The following is a 24,006-nucleotide window of genomic DNA, read 5'->3' as shown; positions in this document are numbered from 1 at the left end:
ATCCATTTTGTCACCCTATGTCTTTTGATTAGAGCATTTAATCCATTTACATTCCAAGTAATTATTAGTAAGTATGTACTTATTGCCATTTTGCTACCTGCTTTATGGTTGTTTTTGTAGTTCTCTGTTCCCTCTCATACTCTCTTTCATGGTTTATTCGCTGTCTTTGGTGATCTACTTGGATTCCTTTCTATTTGGTTTTTGCTTCTCTACCAGAGGTTTTTATTTGTGGTTGCCATTAAGTTCATCTTATGCATATAGTAGTCTATATTAAATTGATGGCTTAAGTTTGAATCAATTATTTTCTCCTTTCCCGTGTCCCCCCCCACATTTTAGTTATATGATGTCATACTTTATATTCTTTAATTTTGTGAATCCCTTTACTGATTTTATAGGTATACTTAATTTTACTGCTTTTGTGCTTCCTACTTTTCTTGCTTCTGTTTATGGTCTTTCCTTTCCATTCATAGAGTCCCCTTTAATATTTCTTGTGGGGCTGGCTTAGTGGTCATGAATTTCTTAAACTGTTGTTTACCTAGGGAACTCTTTATCTCTCTTATTCTGAACGAATAAGAATTGATTATAATCTAATTAATTATAAGGCTAGCTGGATAGAGTATTCTTGGTTGCAGATCTTTTTTTTTTTTTAGCATTTTGAATATATCACGGCACTCTCTTCTGGCCTGTAAAATTTCTGCTGAAAAATCAGCTGATAGACTTTTGAGGTTCCCCTAATATGTAATTGTCTTTTTTTCTCTTGAAACCTTTGATATTATCACTTTTTTTTTTTTTGCCATTTTTCTTTCTTTTTTTTTTTTTAATTTTAAGATTTTATTTATTTGTTTGACAGAGAGACAGAGAGAATGAGAGAGAGAGAGAGCATGAATGGAGAAAGGTCGGGGGGAGAAGCAGACTCTCTGCTGAGCAGGGAGCCCAATGTGGGACTCACCCCGGGACTCCAGGATCATGACTTGAGCCGAAGGCAGTCGCTTAACCAACTGAGCCACCCAGGTGCCCCTTTTCTTTTGCCATTTTAATTACTATGTGTCCTAGTGTGGATCTCCTTGGGTTGATTTACTTGGGGCTTCTCTGCCTCTTGCATCTGGATTTCTGCTCTCTTTCCCAGATTTGGGAAGTTTTCACCTATTTCCTCAAGTAAATTTTCTGCCCCCCTTTCTGTCTCTTCTCTTTCTGGGGTCCATATAATGTAAATATTATTTTTGGTGGTGTCACTAAGTTCCCCAAGTCTATTTTCATTTTTTTTTTCTCTCTCTTTCTCCTATTCAGTCAGATTGCTTTCCATTACTCTGTCCTCCAGGTCACCCATCTGTTTCTCTGCTTCCTCTAGTTCTACTATTTATTCTATCTCTATATTTTAAAATTTAACTATTGTTTCTTTGTCTCTGATTGGTTATGTTTTCTGTCTCTTTGTTGAAGGTCTTACTGAGGTCTTTTCTCAAGCCCATTGGAAATTTTTGTGACCATTACTTTAAATTCTCAATCAGGCATATATAATTATCCCTATTACGTGTGGGTCTTTTCTCACATCCACTGAGCATTTTTGTGACCATTACTTTAAACTCTCTATCAGGTGTATATATTAATTATCTCCATTACATTTAGCTCTCTGGCTATGATTTTTTTCCTGTTGCTTTAATTGGGACAAATTCTGCTGTCTTCTCATTTTATGTAATTCCATGTCTGTTTCTATGTGTTAGGAAAGTCAGCTATGTCTCCTACTGTTGACAGCCATGGCCTTATCAAAAAGAGGTCCTATAGTGCCTTGCAGTGTGATGTCCCTTGTTCACCAGAACCATGCTTCAAGGGCATCTTCTGTGTGTGTTGCATGCACCCTACTATTGTGGCTGAGCTACATTTACCTGTAGGCTACTTGTCTGAAATGGCTCTTTGTTGTGACCAGCATTTGGTACCTGTGTTGTTAATGGGCCATTCTGGAACTCAACTGCTTGAGTTGAGTTAGACCAGGTGTTTGCTGGAGTTGAGGTAGCAGCAAACTGCAGTGTGCTTTTCTTGTATTGTCCCCTGAGAAGTTTTTATTAATGGGGCGGGGGAGGCTGCAGTCAGATCAGATATCTTTCCCCAGCCCCCTACTGGAGCCCCAGTCAGTCTGGTGCTTGTGGTTATCTTTCCCTCTTCCTGGTTTAGAGACTCTTTAAATTGTAATGGCCTCTGTCAGGGCTGCTTGCACACTGCCAGGTTTGTGGCCAGATGTTCTCTGGCTAAGGGTATTTGGGAAAGTACAGGTCCACAGGTGAATGTGGGGACAAAGCATGTGGTGCCAGCAATGTCCTCACTGGTCTACTTCTGGAGTGGACCAGCAACTGCCAGGGAGAATTTCTGTAGAGGCCAAAGAGGATGGAGGGTACAGATCTATAGAAACCCACAGGGGTGGGCACACTGTTACCAGTTTAGGTGAAATGTTCAGGCTGCACTGGTTCCTGCAGGTGTCTCTGTATTTAGGTTGGCAGTGGAGGAGGAAAATGGCACCTGCCAGTTCCTTTGTTCTTGAAGTATCCCAAAGATCCCTGCCCCTCCAGCACAAGCTCTAAGATTAGTGAATACATCTCCATTTCCTAGGCCCCAGGCATTTTATAAAAATGCTGCTTCTAGGGGCACCTGGCTGATTTAGTTGATAGAGTATACAACTCTTGATCTCTAGGCTCTGAGTTCAAGCCCCACATTGGGTATAGTTATTACTTAAAAACAAAAATCTTACAACATAGATGCAGCACTTCTCTATTTTTTTAATTTAAATCTCAGTAGGGTTGTTTGTTGTGCTGTCTCTTAAATGGTGGGAAGGGCCACCTTCTAAAACAGAGTTTTGTGTTTTGTGGCCCTTCAGCTTTCCTAGAACCAAGTTGCTGATTTTAAATTTCCAGGTGTTAAGCCCCATGATTATAAGAACTTGCAAAGTTAGGCCCCTTTGGTGTTCAAAGCCAAATATTATGGGTATTTGTATTCCAAGTGCAGACCCCCTACCTGGGAATGCAAGTTTCTGTTTCTTTTCCCTCCTTGTGCCTGTGACATCCCTTTCTTCTGTGGGCAGTCCTGTTGGTCCATTTAGCTCCCAGCTGCATTTCTACCCTTCTTACCCTCTGGATGTGGTCTCTTCTCTATATGTAGTTGTGGAGAGTCCATTCTTCCAGTTCCTGGGTTGTTTTCTGGATGTTTACACTGTTGTGGATGTTATCTAGTTGTATACATGGGACGAGGTGAGTTTAGGGTCCTCCCCATTCTTTTTCCCAAAAGTCAAGTAATCTTTTATTAGAAAAAATTTATTATATTTATAATTAACCAAAACCAGTTTTAAATGTCTTTTTTCATTATCTTTACAAATATATAAATATTTTGTAAATTAAACTAGATACCTACACTTCCTCTTGTTTAGGAATCCTTCATTTTAAGAAAGATAGCACCTAGTTTTGTTACTTGAACAGATTTTTTTTAGTGTTTTGGTAAAACTTTTTTGCATTTGTTATATTTTGCTGAATGCGTGCATTCTTGATCTTTCTAAGTAGAATATTGTTAGCATGAGAGAGACTGATTTGTGCTCAAGGACATGACCTGAAGCTTACCATTGGGTGGAAGAGGCCACCTGTGAAATGGTAGACAACATTTTTCTTATCCAGGCAACTGAATATCGGCCTGCTTCCAAAAATGTTTCTACAGCAGAAGTGTCATCAACACAGATTTTCAAATTCGGTATCATGTGTCCTATTATCTGCTTCATTGCATTTGTAAATTGCTTGTGTTAAAAAGCCATAAGCACAATTTGGCAGGCCTGTTTCTCACATATTAAGACAGTTAAAATGTACCTTTAAGGGATACAGAATAATGATTTGAAAGCCAACATTCCCAACCAGCAAGTGTTTAGGGAATGCCTTAGCTGCCCCAAACAGATTTGTAGTTAATTTTTAAGTGTCAGTGCAAACAGTTGGTCTAATCACGTTTTCTCCTTGACAGAGGGCTTTTTAATGGCTGCAAGTTCTGACTCAACCCTAGAGCACAACAGGCACATGCTTTGCAAATGTTGAAAATGAAAGATAATACTAGATAATAATGCTTGCTCCTGGTACTTCAGTAACATGCATATCCTTGATAGGAGTGAAAGGATAATTTACTTGCATAAAGCTTTTACCTATCTCTTACCAGTCTTCGCTTATCTGCTATGAATTACCCAAATAGGAGTGCTTCACAAATAACTTCTCTGTCTCTATATGCAACACACACACACACACACACACACACGAATGTACCAGTTTTGCTTAAAGTGGTCCTTCAAAGTTATTTCTAAAGCCGAAAATTAAAGGGAGTAGGCAATTGATCTAGATTTGTATCAATTGCTATGTCACTTTGTCATTTAGTTTTATTCACCAATACAACCCAGAGAGTTTAATTCTAGAGCCTGTGCTCTTAACCACCATACTATAGTGACTTTTATTTAATGAAGAAGAAGATAAGGAATCTTTTAAGTAAGAAAGGGGACTGACTGACCAGAACCCCATGATAGTCTTCTAATGCTTTTCTCTCTCTCCTTCTCTTCCTCTCCTAATTTCACACACATAGAGTTGGGCTTAAAACAGCAAGTGTCAGAGGAGTAAGTGGAAAGCAGGTATTCTTCTGCAAGCAAAAGCCATGAATAATCTAATAGCTTTGGTCTTAACACTATGGGACTGTGCTGTCATTGTCTACATTCCGTGGTTGTTTGCAAAATTAGCCTCTAATAAGTATGCACTAAAAAGGGAAGCACAGTCTTTATGCTAATAGACACTTACTAATATAGGCTTGATTTTTTTTTTTCTTTCAGTTAATGCTCATCCTATAGAGTAAATAAAATTATGTCAGACAGTATCTCATTCTTTGGGGGTTTTTGGCCAGGAAGACCTCAAATGATTTCATGGATCTTTCAAAAAAGATGTATTTATTAGTAGATATTAATGAATATTACATGGAGCATTTTCAGATGTAATAAATTACATCAATTTTCAGGAATGATGAGAGCTCTTCCTTCATATAAAACAAGGGGGTGTTGCCAATTATGGAACTACAATTAAGCAAACACCATGATGAGTGACACTGAATGTGTGGTGACCTTGAGGTTTTTCAAGGAAAATTTGAATAGGAAGAGAACAGAACTTCTGCTATGGATTGTATGCTGGCACTGATAAACATATTATGCTAGAACCATCTCTCTGTAGTTTATTATAGAAAATAACCTAGGATACTGCCTGTCTATTCACATCTGAACCATGAGTCAGCCTGTCTATGCACCACACTGCTTTCCTTTTCCATTGCAGTACCCATCATGCCCCACCCCTCCTAGGGACTTCATCCGTGTGTCCCTCTAATGGAAGCCTCCTTGTGCATCCGTTCATTTCTCAAGTCTCAGCTCCTGCATTACCTCTTTAAAGACATCATCCCTGACCTCTTTCATTTCGTCATTGGCTTCTATTAATCCTTCTCTTTGTACCATTTTTGCTCATTTGCATTGCTTGTCAGAATTGTAATTTTATGTTTGTGCAATTCATTCATTAAGATCTCTTTCCCCCAATAGACTTTAGGCTCAGAGAGCAAGGACCTTAGTGCTGACACATAGCGGGTACTCAAAAAATATCTGTAGAAAGAATGAAGAATGAATAAATTTCTGTCATTATTTCCAACTACTTCCTTACCTTTAAAAAAAAAAAACTTCATTTTCCAATGTGAATCAAAACCTTTAAACAGGTTATGAATGTGATAGATTAACATTACCTAGAAAACTAGAAAAAGTATATTAAAGTAAACAGCATAGAGTCAGTCTTGCTAATGAAGAAAACAACAAAGATGTAAAAAGGTTTATTTAGTTTTTTGGATATTTGGTTGTTTTTCCATTTTCTTTCAATGCTTTGTCTATTTTTTTCCCAAAGATTTCTTAAAAATATGCATTTCCCACTTTTACCTCCTACTGTCACCCCTTCCCTTTCAGACTCTGAAATTTAGAATGTGTGTCTTTCTTCTTTTGCTCTTTTCTCTTGCTCCTCTATGTGGCACTAAATTCTGACAAAAGAAAATCTGAAATCTTATACCTCTGGTTATTTTGTTTACTCTTTTGTTTTTAATAATGTTGTGAAGTTTTTTTAAAAGATTTTATTTATTTGACAGAGAGAGAGATCACAAGCAGGCAGAGAGGCAGGTGGGGGAGGGGGAAGCAGGCTCCCTGCTGAGCAGAGAGCCTGATGCAGGGCTTAATCCCAGGACCCTGAGATCATGACCTGAGCCGAAGGCAGAGACCTTACCCACTGAGCCACCCAGGCACCCCATGTTCTAGATGTTTTGCTGAATATATCGAAAGTTCCATCCTTGGGTAGGCTGGTCACTTATTCAGAATACAGGCTGGGTATTTTTCTTTGTCCCCTCCAGTTTCCTTCTCTACCTGCTCTTCACCCTGCTCTGTCCTCTGAGAAACTAACATATAACCCTAAGGATTATATCAACAGGTTCTCTAGTCCTGCAGCTTCTGATATGGTTTGGCCAGTGGGAGGTATCAGTAATAGCTTGGAGCGTAGGAGGATGAGTTTGTGAAATGTATTTTTCTGGCTCTCTTCCTGGCAAGTCCTTTCAGGTTAGCTATACCTCTCTCCCTAAGGTTTCCAGTCTTACCAGTCGGTGTTTCCATTTCGCCTTTCTTTCTGGATTTGGGTAACCTCTTTCCCTTTTGCTAGTTCAGTCATAGAAGCAAAAATGGCTCCCAATTGTTGCTAGCCTCTGGGTACTGCATCAACTCTTATTTCCCATAACTCTACCCGTATCTTTATTTACTAAACTCTCTACAATTTTTCTGTGTGACTATAACGTGTATTTCCTGCTAGGATCCTGCTCTACTCTAAAAAAATAACAACCCAAACTTGAAAGGTATTGCTTCTTAAGTAGTGCTTCAAATGGATCTCTGATAGGGTATTCAACTGTTCATAAGGTTGGCTAGTTCAGGGTTGGTCATCCACTACTAGCAAATTTGTCACATAAGCATTGTTAGGAGCCAAGTCAGCCCTTTTGGATAAAACTCCATGTTATCAAAATTCCCGCATAATCTTCATCCCTGTTGTTGTGATTACTTTTCAATGAAATCATTAAATAAATGTCTTAACATTTAATCATAAAAGATACCGCTACAAAAGGGTCTTTACTCAGTAACCATATGAAACCTCAACATCTTCATATTCTAGGTACATTTTGAGTTCAGTCCTTCTAGTTATTTCTCTAACTTCCTTGTCTAATAGTTCTATTTTCAAGTCCATGACAATGTGGCCAAATTGTTGACTTCTATTTATGAATAAACAAATAATTCAAGTCATCTCTTCTTCCAGTCAAAGTAGATAACCAGGAGCATTTCCCCTGATCGGTACTAACAGATCCTCTGTAGCCATCTATGAATCTAGTTTAATTTTTTCCCCCAGTGAACTATCATAAGGTCCCTTTCATGAGTCATAGGTCCATGTTAAGACAGCACCTCAAGAGTCAACATACTATTGTAACCAGTATTTTTATGTAACTTTCTCGTGCCTTCATGACTTTCTCAAGCACTGTATGAATATACCACTTCTGCTCAATAATGGAGTGCTGTGGGGCACAGCTAACTTTAGGCTTGATGGATCAGATAACATCTAGTTTATGCTGGGCTTCTTATGTCATTGAGTATGATTCAGGAGCAACTTCTCAAAAGAACAATCTTTTGCTTGAAACCACATGAATTTTCTCCAAAACCCCAGGGACCCCCAACTATGACTCTCTAAAAGACATTTTCCATAGGTTGCATACAGCATCCTGTTCTGACAGATATTTTGAGCACCATTGAGTACATTATGCCATGCCTGCTGGTAGATCTACATATACAGTAGAATGGATTCTGTTGAAAAACATTTTATTACTCTGGGTTTTGCTCAAATCTGGTAGGTGATTAGAGTTGTGCCTCTTTCTTAACAGAGAATGCAAGGTGCAGCAACTTATCTTTCACCTTGGAGGAGCTCTCTTACTGGACTCCTCAATTCTGTTTTAGAAGACTTGCATTTTCCTAAGATTTATTTCCCATTCATTAGCATATGTAAGTCCTTTGGAGGCATCAAAATCACATGCTTTCTAATATTCTCCAGATCTTAGAATGCCACCAACGTAAGGAATTTGTGTGGTGCCCTGTGGAATAAGAGTATCAAAACTCGGCAGACTAAATTGTGGCAAAGAGCTAGGAAGTCCTATGACTTTGAAGGAAGATAGTGAGGATGCAATACTATCTTTTCCAGGTGAAAGCAAATTCCCTTGGTGTTCTCCACTTATTGGGAAAGGAGGAAAGGACCAGCTGCTGCATTCAAGGCAGCAGAGACCACTTTGATGTGTTCTGGTAAAGACTACAACCTGAAGAACAGTTAAAATTAAGGTTGTGACTTCATTAAGCTAAAGATAATTCTTATCATTCTTTAGAAGCCATTCTCTTGCTACAATGGCCAATCATGATGAAATATAGTTTCCTTAGGGAGAATGTGTTAATTATGAAATAATATACTAAATATGAATGTGTTCATCTCTATATCCTCAGAGTCTTTATGTGCCTACCACAGTAAGTATGGCCCAATGAGTGAATGACTAAATGGATAGAAATGTGATAATTGACCATCCTGTATGTATGAATGAGTGAATGGGAGTTTGATCATTTTCTAGACTGGCACTTTAAAGCTTTTCATGCTAACTTTCTTTTAAGAATTAAGGTTAATAGGTATCAGGTGCTGTATAATTGGTTAGGACCTAGGGAATATCTACATCAAGTTGAGGACTCCATGTATTAAATCATATAGTGAAGAAAAAAATTACTAAAATCCTAGCAATTGTATCTATGGGTTAAGAAACATAACAAAATGAATCAAATAGAATAGGGGATTTAATTATTATGAATATTTAGATCAGAGAAGAGAAAAATGATTAAATATTTCAAGTATATAAAATATTTTTAAAAGCTGTATAGTAATTGCTTCTTTATTGCTACACAGTTGATCACTCCATAAGGCAATGAATGTTTCTTATTTCACAGTGTCTGTGGTCAAGAATTGGGAACTGCTTCACCAGGCGGCTCTGGCTCCAAGTTCATGGCTTCATGAGGTTTCAGTCAAGATTTAAGCCTAGGCTACAGTCAGTTGAAGGCTTGTTTAAAGTGGAGGACCAGGCTTTAAGATGGCTCACTTACATGAATGTTGGCAGGAAGCTTCAGTACTCACAGACCGCTGGCAGTCATGTGGGCTTTTCTGTAGGACTTTCTGAGTATTGCAAGCCCTAGAGCTAGTGATCGAAAGGAGAGCAAAGATGAAGCTGTGGATGCCTTTTATGACCTAATTTTGGAAGTCACCCAAATGTAATTTCTGCCACATTCTGTTCATTAGAAGCAAGTCACTAAGTCTAGTCCACACAGAAGAGATGGGGAATTATGCACCATCTCTAGAAGGAAAAAGGTCAAATAATTTTTGGACCTATCTAAAAGTCATCATAGGTGGTGGTCAGCTGAATAAAAGTAAATGGTATTAAATTATAAGAAAGAACTCCATGATATATCCACCCCCATAAAATATGGAAGCAAAAAAGATAATTTGGGATATACATACATATGTATGGGTTTTTTTAATATATATTTTTTTGAGTGTGTGAATGAACATATAAACCAGTGGAACTCAACTGAAGCAGTACCGCTGACTAGGTCTTTCAAAAAATTTGAGTTGACTTTTTGTTTTTGTTTTTTTTTAAAGATTTTATTTATTTATTTGACAGAGATCACAAGTAGGCAGAGAAGCAAGCAGAGAGAGAGAGAGGAGGAAGCAGGCTCCCTGCTGAGCAGAGAGCCTGATGCGGGGCTCGATCCCAGGACCCTGAGATCATGACCTGAGCCAAAGGCAGAGGCTTTAACCCACTGAGCCACCCAGGTGCCCCTGAGTTGACTTTGTGATTGTCATTGTGTTTGAGGGGGAGTGCTACTGGCATTTAGTGGATGGGAGCAGGAAAGGTAGATGTTTTACAATATCTGGGATAGTTCTATACAACCAAGAATTGTCTCACTTACTGCCTGACTTCCCCATGTCCCTCATGTAAACGGCTACTCATTTTTTAAGTCATTGAATCTAGAACTTCTGTTTTAAAATTACAAACATTATTTTTGCATGGTTTCAGTGAATACCAAGGGAATTTGAAAAGTGTAATTTTTTGTTAGAAATCACTAAGATTTATTCACTTAAGAAAATCATATCGTTAATGACACATTTGTATTATTTAAGTCTCTTACACAGTAAGTACACCTACATATTCTTGTAATTATAGTTGTTACATTCAGTGATTCTATCTATAGGTGCGTACAACTAGCTTCATTCACTATCTTTTGGTTTAGCCACTTAAGCATTTGCATATTGATATGCATACTTTATAAACTATTTTCTATTTCTCATTTACATTACATGAGGACATGATATTGATTTTTTTTAAGATTTTTTTTATTTATTTGACAGAGAGAGAGATCACAGGTAGGCAGAGAGAGGGGGAAGCAGGTTCCCTGCTGAGCAGAGAGCCTGATGCGGGGCTCGATCCCAGGACCCTGAGATCATAACCTTAGCCGAAGGCAGAGGCTTAACCCACTGAGCCACCCAGACCCCCATGATATTTATATTTTAAAAGAAATTATGTATGTGGGTGAGTTTGTTATGTGTATTATTTAAAATTGTAAAAGGAACATGGCAAAATATTTATTATAAAAAGGATGCATGGGGTATGATGTGGTTAGAGAAGGACTGACTTGCAAATCTGAAGTTACAGCACTATTTTTTTTTAAAGATTTTAAAAATTATTTTCTAGAGAGAGAGCATGTGAGTTGGGGGAGGGGTAGAAGGAGAGGGAAAGAGAGCATCTCAAGCAGACTCCCTGCCAAGCACAGAACCTAATGCAGGGCTCAATCTTATGACCCCAAGATCATGACCTGAGCTGAAATCAAGAGTTGAGCACAGATGAATGAGCTACCCAGGTACCCCAACAAATCTGTGATGTAATGGCACTATTAATCAGCGTATATAACAAATCCTTGACATTCGTGGGGAAAATTTAAGAGTAGATCTATCCAGGAGCAACAAAATGTGAGTCACGTGTAATGTCAAATTTTCCAATAGCCATTGTTAAGAGAATAAAAAGAGATAAGTGAAAAATTAACTTTAATAATATATTGTATTTAACAATAACTATGAGTTCAGATATGATCAATATAAAAATTATTGAAATTTTAGTTCTTTTTTTCTGCATACTGTCATTAAAATCTGATGTGTATTTTGTACTTCAAACATGTCTCGGTTTAGATAAGCCACAGTTAAGTGTTCTGTGGACTCAAGTGGCTAGTGGCTACCATATTGGACAGCAGATTCCAAGAAGTGCCATGAATAGAGAAATTCTAAGAAAGGGAGTAAAATGTGGCAGTCCCGATTTGTTCACAGATAAAATGCTGTTGCTGTATGTCTCCATTTCCTCCTTTTTTCCCCCTGTCCAATTCCTCCAGTGAAGGTGTGACAAGATGGGGAATTGATGGAGGAGATAAAACCAGATACCCTTGGCTGAGGTGACTTGGTTGAACTGGTCTTTGCAGCTGGTAGCAAAGATTTGACGTTCCAGCTCAAGCACAGATGGTCGGCAACACAGCTTCTGTGCCAGAGCTTGTCTAGAGAGGTGTAGCAGCGACTTCATATCCCAGCCACCTGTCTCAATTTAAAACTTCAGAACCATAGAAGGGCATTCTTCCCTTGACAATTAAATCTTTGTCTCTTTCTCCTTTGTCCCCAGGCACCAGCTCCCTCCCAACCAGATACTTGTCCTCTCCTGCCAAGTACAAAGTTTTTCTTTTCAAGTGACAGAGTTCCAAAATTACCTGTGACATCTCCTTTCCTACCATATGTGTCCAACATCCTGCTGATCCTCATCTAGCCAATATCCCTGTAGTTTCCCACTGCTAACAAGCTCATTCCTAATTTATCCTCTAGCAGGCAGCATTACAGCTGCCTGGCGGTTAAAGCTTAAGCTTTAGACAGCAACAAGCCTAACTTTAAGCCCTGTTCATGCCACTGAAAACCATGACCCTGAGAAGTAAATAAAATTCTGAGGGGCACTTGGGTGGCTCAGTAGGTTATGTGTCCAACTCTTGATGTTGGCTCAGGTCATGATCTTGGGGTTTTGCAGTCGGGCTTACATGCGGGGCATGGAGCCTGCTTAGGATTCTCTCTCTCTCTCTGCCCCTCCCTGCCATCTTTTTATTGCAGCTTTGTTTTTTTTACCCTACAAAATCTGAGTGAAAATAATATCTACCTTATAGAATTACTGCGAGACTCAAATAAGACAATGGATGCAATATAATTAGCATAGTACTTGACCCATTGTAAGTGATTAATACAGTGAAGCTCTTATCATTATACTGTTTCCTCAATCTATAAATTCTTCCCTGCTCCTGGCTACCTGGTCCAAGTTCTAGTCATTTTTCAATCTTTGCCAGGTTCAGCTCTTCTCTATGGCTTCAGTAAATTTTAAAGATTTTATTTATTTATTTGAGAGGGCATGAAAGCACATGGGCATGAGGGAGGGGCAAAAGGAGAGGGGGAGAGAGAGAATCTCAAGCAGATTCCTTGTTGAGGGTGGAGCCCGACTTGAGATTCAATCTCACCACCCTAGATCATGACCTGAGCAGAATTCAAGTCAGATGCTAAACCAACTGAGCCACTCAGGTACCTGCTTCTGCAAATTTTGTTGTTCCGTTTCTGTTTTCTTGAAGTCTGATATAAACTATATTGGTATTGACTTCTAGTACCAGATGCATAGTGGCCACTTAGTAAATTCTTTGGTTAATTGATGAAAAAGGGAAAGAAACTATGGCAGATTCTGCTAATGCCCCTCACATCCCTTCCATTCTTCTGGGTTTGCTTGCAGCTATGGTAGGCTATTTCACCATGCCCCTCAGTAAGCATGTTCTATGTGGCTCCTCAGAAGGTCCTCAGCAGGATGGAGTCCCCACGTCCCCAAAAGTACCTGACTTGTGAACATGCCTTTCATTGGCTTTGCTTCCTTCCCACTTACGCTTCCTAGAATTATCTCCTAAATTAACCTACCCACAGCAAAGTCCTTATCTCCGGGATTTACGTCTGGGAAACCTAAAATAGGAACTAACGTTACCAAGTCCATATTGCATGCAAAGCACCAGTTTGGTATTATACTTTATTATCTTCTTTCATATTCTCAACATTCTTATAGGATTTGGTATTATTGTGCCCATTTTGTAGCAACAAATTAGAAAGCCAAAACTAAAACAATTAAATGACTTGTTCAGTGTCGTAAGTATATTAAGAAGCCAACCTAGCAATCTAAATACATCCTTATGTGCCATTTCTGAGTTAATATTTGTATAGGAAAGGAATAAAATATTTCAGGATAAAAGAAAAATATTGCAGGAAATAGGTAAAAGTGGACCTCTTAGCTTTAGTTAAAATGTGACTCAAAAAAAAGACATAAAAGCAGAGTATAATGAAATAGCATCCAGAGACATTGGCCACTGAATGCTTAGATGACATTTAAATGCTTTCTTTGCAGTCGACTCTCTTTGTTCTGGGAAATACAGACAGGAAGATAAGGCAGCAGAGGACTGCCTGAGTGAATCAGATTTTATAAGACTGTATTAGAAGATGAAACCTATTTGGCTCTATGACATTGAAGAAAGAATGAAACAAAGACTTTTCTGGGTACTTAGATAGTAACAGGAAAGACTTGGATGGATGAGAAAAATTATTGAGAAAAATTTCTCTTCCATATTAAAATTCTCATTCAGAATTGATTTTTTTTATCTTCCTGAGTCACATAGGCCATGGACGTGAGGGTGATTGAATTATTACATGAACTGTCAAATCCAATAAATGTGAGTAAGGAGATAGCTGGGCAACTGTTAAAGGAAGCAAAGGAAAGAGAGATAGGTTTTCCATATGCAGAGGCAAGTGTTTTCAGATGGCTAGTGCATTTTCTAGATTTTTAGGAACTACATAAATCAGACTGAAAAAGTTAGAAGCATTCAGTTAGAATTAGATGGTACTATTTAGCTAATGCTTGTTACTTTCTGTCATTCTATATTCTCACTGTCAGTCAAGTTCATAATTCTTGGAAAATAAAGGTGATGAGTTTATATGATATAAAGCCCAGCATTTTCTGAGAAAACAGAATCAAGCCTTCAGTTTTCCTTAAGTTTGAGAACACTTGTTATTTATACTAAGCGTTGAGATTATCTGACAAAATGCAGAAAAAAATCTTTATTATATATTGCCACTAAAGCTGCTGATGTTTGCCTTTCATAATGGCACATAAAGTCATAAAGAACTAGTCAATGTGAATTGGGTACTACAGTTTCATTCGGTTGAATTTTTAAATGGTTTTCACTTATATATAACCCAAAAGAATTACATCATAATATTTACTGTAAATTTATTAGCTCTGCTATGAAGTCATTTAGTTTTAAGCCCTAGAAAAAAAGTGACTTCTAGCCAACCAAGCATTTGTAGTGTGCCCTCTAATTCACATTCTAATAAATGTCATTTTCTAAGTGCATTACCTCAGGTTTTGGCTACAACCCAGATGAGTCCTGAGAGATTAAGAGAAATGTGTTTTCTGACTGATTCATCCATATTTTATTTTACTTTTCATTAAGAAATTACTCTTTGAAGAAAATCAATAATCTCCTGTGACTGAGGGGAGAGGTTAGTGTGTTGCAGTCATGCATTCTAATTTCTCAAATCAGACTGCCTTTAGTCAGCTGTCGCTGATAGAGTTTTTGTCCTTTCTTGTTCCTGCAGCCTGGGTACATGGAGACCCCAGGAGAGTGGCCTACCCTACAGACAGCAAGGGTCACTTTTGTGGCCAGAAGGGCACCCCCAATGAGTGAGTATGGCTGCCTTTCCTTTGTCTGATATTACTGTCTAAGGGGGAGCCAAGAAATTGTAACTGAACCAGCGTGAGCTCACTCCTTGGTGAGTCTCAGGTAGAAACTACACCAGGTGAGTTGTCACACAAAGGAAACTTTATTTGCACTAAATAAGTTGATCACAGGAAATAAGTTGTAACTCTCTGAGCAAGGATGAATGGGTCCCTTTTATTTGAGGTTAGGATGAATATTTAGATAGGAAAGCCTTGTCATCGTATGCAGAGATAGGTATAAGGTCATACCTGAACCTTAAAGAACTATGCCTAAAGATATATATATATATACTTTTGAGATATATATCATATGGTATGTAAATGAGGCTCATGCTCCATCTTGGGCAGAGATTTTAGTATTACAATGAAGTAAAGGTAATTGAAGGTCATTCCAGAGGTCACTCCATGTTCCATCTGTGCAGAAGTGAGTCAGGGTTTAGCTCAAACTGGCTTGGTGGTCTGGGCCACCGGAGCTCTTCCTCAGGCAGTCATTATTGCTTGAGGTAGTTTCAATGTCCATCATGAGACGTTATGCCCATAAGGTCCTTTGTCTGAGTTAAGAGCTAAGTTGGGAAGAAGAGCTTAAGGAAAATGTGGGACAAATGTTGGTGGGTACGAGCAGGTGAGCCGTAATGGCCAGGACTTGGGGTCTCGCTGGTGAGAAAATAATTTGTACAATAATCCTACTAGACTTTGTAGGAAGATTGAAATTCGAAAAGAAGTTTTTCCCACCAGTTTTTCTTAGATACCTTTTATAAGCAATTGGGAAATTTCATACCATATGACTTAGGACAAGTTGTCATTGTTATGCAGCATTTATTAGAATGTATGAAGACTCTGCTTAGTAAAAGTATAATTATAGTGGATGAATTGGATGAGTGATTTTTATCAGAAACCATTTTTTAAAATGCCTTATGAAATAGGCTTTTGGAAGGCTGAGTTCTGACTAGCTAAACGTTACAGTTAGAATTGTTTTTGCCACAGTGCCTACTGGCAAATCACTTCGCTTTTGAAAATGTGTGTCACCCAGAAGTCTCCAGTGAGTGGTAGGCTTTTCAGGGCTTCTTGGTTACCACAGATAATGACTCTGACTAGCTGAAATAAAGGAATATGTTCTATCAAATTCCTTTCTAATGTTAATCATAACAAAAGTTTCCAATTTCCAAAAGCAAGTTTTCTATTTCTTTACCCTAAAAAAACAAAATAAAAACATAAATTTCACATTTTTAGAAACTTTCCTCTCCTTTCCCACTGGTCCATTTCTTTTCTGGCAATACCTGGGTTTTTACTAGATCTCCTGGTTCTTCATAGCTAAATCCATTTCTGTAAAAGTTAGCATTGAATAGGTTAAAAAAAAAAAAAAAATATATATATATATATATATATATATATATATATATATATATATATATCAACCCTCACCTCTACCAAAAACAACAAAAATATAAGTCCCAAAACATTTTTTGTGTGCTTTCGTGTGAACGTTTGTTGTGTTCAGTCTGTTGCCCACCCATAACTTTGGAGCTTATTATTCCAAGAGATACAAATTTAAAGAATAGATTCAGGAAAGTATTAAAATTCACAGAGTAGAATTATTACAGATGATCGAGAGAAACTAGAAATTTGGGCAGCAGGGTGGGTGAGGATGAAATCCTTAATCATATCAGATTGAGTTTATGACAGAGGAGCAAACTCCTACAAAATGTCCTCGTTGCCCATTGGAGACTGGACTAAGTCCTCATCTAGAGCGGTAATTCTTATTTTAACCTCAGTAACTCAGAAAATCCTAGACATTGCCAAAAAACTTTTACACTATGAAGGACAAAGAAAGCACCAGATGGTGTAAAAAACAAAACAAAACAAAACATACAACTGTCTAAATCTCTAGTTCTTAAAATAGGCTATTTTTAAAAGGATCTGTGTAACAGTAAGTTTTCTAGATCTAAGCCAATGACCTACTTATTTCCAACAAAAATGGGATACAAATTGCAGCACCTAAAGATCATTCAAAGACAATCCTAGTGTAACACAGACATGTGCATTAACCTATGATTTATAACAACAATATATTGGAAACTCTACAGATATCCAGAAATGTATGGATGATGATAAATTATGATACCTCTAATGTAATGGAGCCATTAAAAATTATGTTTATGTTTTTAGAAGGTAATTCTGTTGATTTTTTTCCATTATAGTTTTTAGATTTTTTTATTGTTATGTTGGTCACCATACAGTAGTACATCATTAGTTTTTGATGTAGTGTTCCATGATAAATTGTTTGCATATGACAATCTGTGCCCTCATTAATACCCATCACCCAGCTCACCCATCCCCTCAACGCCCTCCCTTCTAAAACCCCCAGTTTGTTTCCCAGAGTACATAGTCTCTCATGGTTTGTCTCCTGCTCTGATTTCTCTCCCTTTGTTTTTCCCTTCCTTCTCCTAATGGCCTCCATGTTATTCCTTATGTTCCACAAGTAAGTGAAACCATATGATAATTGACTTTCTCTGTTTAACTTATTTCACTCAGTATAATCTCCAGTCCCATCCATGTTGATGCAAAAGTTGGGTATTCATCCTTTCTGATGGCTAACTAATATTCCATTGTGTATATGGACTGCATCTTCTTTATCTATTGAAAGGCATCTAAGCTCTTTCCACAATTTAGCTATTGTGGACATTGCTGCATTGAACACTGAGGTGCAAGTGACACTTCTTTTCACTATATCTGTATCTTTGGGGTAAATACACAGTAGTGCAACTGCCGGGTCATAGGGTAATTCTATTTTTAATTTTTCGAGGAAATTTCACGCTGTTTTCCCAAGTGGCCGCACCAACTTGCATTCGCACCAACAGTGTAAGAGGGTTCCCCTTTCTCCACAATGTCTCCAATCTTTGTTGTTTCTTGTTTTGTTGATTTTTGCCATCCTAACTGGTGTAAGGTAGTATATCAGTGTGGTTTTGATTTGAATTTCTCTGATGGCTAAGGATGATGAACACTTTTTCATGTGTCTGTTAGCCAATTTTATGTCTTTTTTGGAGAAGTGTCTGTTCATGTCTTCTGCCCATTTTTTGACTTGATTATTTGTTTTATTTTTTGGGAGAGGGTATTGAGTTTGAGAAGATCTTTATAGATCTTGGGTATCAGCCCTTTCTCTGTAGTGTCATTTGCAAATATCTTCTCCTATTCTGTAGGTTACCTTTTAGTTTTGTTGACTGTTTCTTTTGCTGTGCAGAAGGTTTTTGTCTTGATGAAGTCCTAATAGTTCATTTTTGCCTTTGTTTCCCTTCCCTTTGGAGAAGAGTCTTGCAAGAAGTTGCTGCAGCCAAGGTTGAAGAGATTGCTGTGTGTTCTCTCCTCAAGGATTTTGATGGATTCCTGTCTCAGATTGAGGTCTTCCATCTATTTAGAGTTTATCTTTGTGTAGAGTGTAAGAGAATGGTTGAGTTTCAGTCTTCTGTATATAGCTGTTCAATTTTCCCAGCACCATTTATTGAAGAGACTGTCTTTTTCCCATTGGATATTTTTTCTGCTTTTTCAAAGATTATTTGACCATAGAGTTGATAGTCCATATCTGGGCTCTCTATTCAGTTTCATTGGTCTATTGTCTGTTTTTGTGCCAGTATCATACTGTCTTGGTGATCACAGCTTTGTAATGTAGCTTGAAATCAGGCAATGTGATGCCCCCAGCTTTGTTTCTCTTTTTCAGCATTTCTTTGGCAATTCAGTGTCTTTTCTGGTTCCATACAAATTTTAGGATTGTTTGTTCCAGCATTCTGAAAAATTGCCATTGTTATTTTGATTGGGATAGCATTGAAGGTATAGATTGCTCTAGGCAGCATAGACATGTTAATAATGTTTATTCTTCTGATCCACGAGCTTGGAATGTTTTTCTATCTTTTTGTGTCTTCAATTTCTTTCATGAATGTTCTCCTAAAATATAGATCCTCACCTCTTTGGCGAGGTTTATTCCAAGATATCTGATGGTTTTTGGTGCTATTGTAAGTGGAATTGATTCTCTGATTTCTCTTTGTACAGTTACATTGCTAGTATATAAGAAAGCAGCTGATTAGTTTCTGGATTTTGTGTCATGACTAGAACTGCTTTCCTACTCTTGAAAATAACATTCACCTTTATTTCTCTAGTATTTTTGTGGTTCCTTTAATTTTATATTTAAATTTCTAATCTACGTAGAATTTCTGTTTTGTAAATGGACTGAAGTAGGAATCCAAATTTTTTCTAACTGCAGATGCAATTATCTGAGAATAGTTGGTAGTTGGTTGAGCAATATGTTTTGCCCACTGATTTCTGATACCATAACTATCATGTAATAATTACATAATACATGATAAATTTATAGTTTTAAGCATCTCAATTGTTTTAATTCTTATAATAAATGTATATTAATATGAAAATTTATGAAGGAGGTTTAAATGATGGTTAGTTTTTAATTGTAAATGAAAATATTTATGAGAATGTCAGATTTCAATCACTTAAACAGTGTGGAACTATCATAGAAATAGGCAGAAAGAAGTAAATACCTTTATAAATATAAATTTGGAATGTGATAAAGGTAGGATTTTGAATCAGTAACAAAGATGAATTGTTAAATAGTACTGGATTAATGGAAATACTATTCAAAAATTAGATATTTATCTCCTACTTACACCAAAATGAATACTGAAACACTGAAGATTTTGTACATAAAATATACAATCAAAGAAGTAACAGAAGAAAACATAGAGGTATGTTTATAGAATATGGGTAAGAAAGTCTATCTAAAAATATATTGCCACTATGTTACCACTTAACTCATTGTATACAAAGTTAAAATATAAGTGGCAGTCCAGAAAAAAATATTTTCAATGTATGTATCTAACAATGGGTCAATAGCTTTATTATATGAACTGTGTGACAAAATCAAAGAGGAAAAGAATAATTCAGTATCAATGCTGCCAAAAGTCATAAACAGAAAATAACGTAATGGCCAATAATCATACGAGACACTGTTCAACTATAGTTAAAGAAATGCAAATTAATACTTTTTTTGTTTATTAGGTTGTCAGATTTAAAAACATTAAAATTTTACAGTGCTAAACAGTAAGGGGGGGAAAGCATCTCATTTTCCACTGTGGAATTAAATATAATATATGAAATGAAATATAATATTTATCAAAACTGTGGTATCTAAATGTGGTGTTTCCCTCTCAGGAGAAGGAAGGGGGGGCACCAGATGTGAGGCTACTATCAGGTGGAAGCCAGTGGTGCTGGCAGTAGCAAGAATTCACCTGAGGCAGGGGTGCTTGGGTGGCTCAGGTGTTTCAGCATCTGCCTTTGGCCCTCCAATAGGCTTCCTGATCAGTGGGGAGCCTTCTTCTCCCTCTCCTTCTGCCCCTCCCCCTGCTGTTTATTGAATACATCTCAAGAGAGCTCCAGGCCAGACAGATCTGCAAGGAAGGTAGTGAGTGGGGGCTGTTTTTAAAGGGGGAAGGTGAGGAGGTATGGAAACATGAACTTCCCTGTTTTGGTAACTGTGGCTGGTTGTAAGTGGCCCATGGGTTATCTCTAACCTATGGACCTTTTGAGGTGGGTCCCCTGATGGGCCTGTTGTATTCATTCAGCCAGGGTCACTTTGGGCCCTTCTGCATTGCCCAAGCCTGTTGTCTAAAAGTAGCTTCTCCTCAATACTCATCAAATTTGTATGTTTTTTCTGATTCAGCAGTTTTCCTCCTAGAAACTTATCTAGTGGAAATTTGCATAAAATTTCCTAATGTTACAGCGATACAGGTACTATGAAATAGTAGTAAAAAAGTGGGAACAGCTTACATGACCATCAATAGAGATTAATTAAATAAATTATAGAACAGCCTTTGATAAAGCGTTGCATATTTATCAGTCCTAAAAACCTTGAACATAAACTGGTAAAATATCATTAAAATAACACACACACACACACACGCACACATTTCTGTTGTAAAATGAAATGCATCTATGTTAGGATGTGTAATTAATTTGAGAACCCCAAACGAAACAGTCCAGGAAATTCTTGTTAGATTATAACAGAATATTTGTACTAAGTTAGTGTCACGATGTACTTACAACAACTTTTAGATTCTCAGCTCTCAAAGACCTTCCTTATAACTAAGCTTAAATTTCATGTTTAGAAATGGCATGATAATATTTGGGATGTAGAATTTGTCCATTTTGTGTTTTGTTTATCCATGCCTAACCAAAAGGACTCTTGGAGAAGCACTGGAGTTTTCTAAAATGTTGAAACAGTAAGACAGAGACCTCAAAGGAAAACAGAGTTCTCTGTTGATGTAACTTTCTCTGCCTATTGAGTTTCAGGGAAGTTATTCCTGATACTTGCATATGTTCCTGTTCTTTGGGATTTCCACTCAATTGATTTTGATGCCACCTTCTGGCTACTACAAAAACTTCAGCTTATAGAAGTGTTTTGAACATGGATGCAGCACAGTTACCAAATCAGAGGGAAATACCATCCCTAGTATGTGATTCAGTTAGAGACAGAGGTAAGATTAAGAGCAAAACTCTTCCGTTTAAGTTTTGGCATCTAAGTCAAGCAAGAAAACTTGTCTTCAGTTTACTGTAGAACCTCTCCTAAAATAGCAAGAAATTCTCACCAATTTGTTGGAACACACTATAAGCCCAGATATATTACTTGATTTAATTTTAAAAATCTATATTGATATAACAGGTATAATATATACATGTAAAGATAAACTGAATATTACTGAAAAGCTTATTAAGGCAATAAAAGCAATGGTTTTCTGTCCTATGACTCCTTACTGACAATTTCAATCCAGAGACCCTCTCTTCTTTCTCTGGTTCACTTAGTGAATTCAGGCTGCTATAACAAAATACGATAGACTGGGTGGCTTGTGAATGACAGAAATTCATTCCTTACATTTCTGGGGACTGGAAGTCCAAGATCAGGGTGCCAGTGTGGTCAGGCTCTTGGTGAGGGCCTGTTCCCCAAGGTGCAGACAGAAGTCCTCACTCTGGAGGAAGGGGCTCGAGAGCTCTTTGGAGTCTAAGAGCATTAATCCTGTTCATGGGAGCTCTACCCACATGACCCATTCACCTCTCAAAAGTTCTGCCTCCTAGGATTATCACATTGGGGGTTAGGATTTCAGAATATGAGTTTGTGGCTAGACACAGGCATTCAGTCTGTAACACTGGCCTTAGTTTTCTGGTGGTTTTTTGCATAACTTTAAGTAATATGCTTATTCTTTTGTTCTGTGCTTTATTAATGTTAGAAATATGCATTAAAAAAAGTATTTACTGCCAGCCTGCTATGAAAAATGAAGATTTAACTCAGGATCTTCACCTGATCCCTTCGTCCTCCCTTGTTTGCAGTTAGATTATTACCTTTAGATTTTCATATGGTTGCTTCTGTGACTTTAAATAGTATACTAACACCTCTATTTCTTGTTCCATTAACTTTTGTCAGTGTTTTGATTCCTCTTTATATAAAAGGAGGATATTATCCTGCTACCCTTCTCTCCCTTCCCCTTCCACTTTCTGTATTTATCTTTTACATAATCAAATTTGTTATGATGTTCAGTTCCACAACTTTAACAGGACCTTTCTTGTTCCACTGGTAGGTTGATTTTAGAAGTTGGAAGCAAAAGACTTTGTGCTATAACTCTGTAAACTTTATTCAATACCAGGCCATAACAAAGTCAGATCTTTTGCTTTATTAGTGGCTTAGTATCATCCCACATTTTAGTTTGCTTTAACATAGGATATTAACATTCTTAATTATATTTTGTTTGCCAACAAGTTTTTTTCCTTAAAAATTTTTTAACTGGCCTATAGTTGACTTATACTGTTACCTTTTATGTAATATAATATGTAATTATATGTAAAAATGTTGACATACTGTTTCGGGTATGCAACGTAGTGATTCAACAACTGTATACATTTCCATACGCTCACCATGTCAAGGGTAGTTACCATCTGTCCTCAGAGAAAGTTATTACAGTATTATTGACTCTGTTCCCTATGCTGTGCTTCTCATCCCTGTGACCTATTTATTTTATAACTGGAAGTATATACCTTTTAATCCTCATCTGCCTATTTTGCCTATCTCTCTGCTCCTATCCCTCTGGCAACCACCAGTTTATTCTCTATATTTATGAGTCTGTTGCTCTTTTGTTGTATTCATTTTTGTTGTGTTCACTTGTTTTGTGGCATATAAACATAATGGAATATTAGCCATTAAAAAGGAATGAAATCTTGCCATTTGCAAATAACATGGGTGGAACTAGAAGGTATTATGTGAAGTTTTTAATGAACAACCTTTATCAGGACCACAAGTTTTGCTACCCAATCACCCCATTTTTCAGAGGCCCTTTTTTTTTTTTTCTGAAGACAACTCTGGAGAACCTCTGTCCTTTTGTTTCACTCAGGACCTGGTAAATTTTAGATCTACTGCATAACTTTAATTTTGGGACCTGTCTACCCCATTAGATTGGATCCTGATTCTAGAGTTGCTAGATTTAGTGAACAAAAACACAGAATGCCCACTAAAATTTTAATTTCAGATAAACAACAGACACTTGTTAAAGTATGTACATGTCCCAGGTATTGTTTCCTGTTTGCGAATTCATATTCCTTGCTGACACCCTTGTTTTGATGGAGAACATTCTCGATATTCCTAGGAAAAGAAAGCACAGGAAGTATATTTCCCGAGTCCCTAGAAATAACTTTTCTCTCTTTATAGTTAATTGATGGCCTACTGAAAGATTTGTACTTATTTTATTTTATTTTATTTCTTTTTTTTGTTTGTTTGTTTGTTTTTTTAATTTTTTTATTTTTTATAAACATATATTTTTATCCCCAGGGGTACAGGTCTGTGAATCACCAGGTTTACACACTTCACAGCACTCACCAAATCACATGCCCTCCCCAATGTCCATAATCCCAACCCCTTCTCCCAAACCCCCTCCCCCGGCAACCCTCAGTTTGTTTTGT

General features: G+C 37.3%; 1 protein-coding gene across 1 annotated transcript in view; it reads left to right on the top strand.

The window, feature by feature from the left end:
- Window positions 1-24,006, top strand: part of SLC44A5 (solute carrier family 44 member 5) — a 398,499-nt gene that overhangs the window by 282,810 nt on the left and 91,683 nt on the right. The window contains exon 5 of the mRNA XM_059376880.1: window positions 14,883-14,967. Coding sequence (XP_059232863.1) covers window positions 14,883-14,967 — 85 coding nt within the window. The remainder of the gene's footprint in view (window positions 1-14,882; window positions 14,968-24,006) is intronic.

This window comes from Mustela nigripes, chromosome 14 (assembly GCF_022355385.1).
Source record: "Mustela nigripes isolate SB6536 chromosome 14, MUSNIG.SB6536, whole genome shotgun sequence".
NCBI lineage: Eukaryota > Metazoa > Chordata > Mammalia > Carnivora > Mustelidae > Mustela > Mustela nigripes.
Note: the sequence above shows the minus strand (reverse complement) of the source record. Positions and strands in the feature narration are given on the sequence as shown.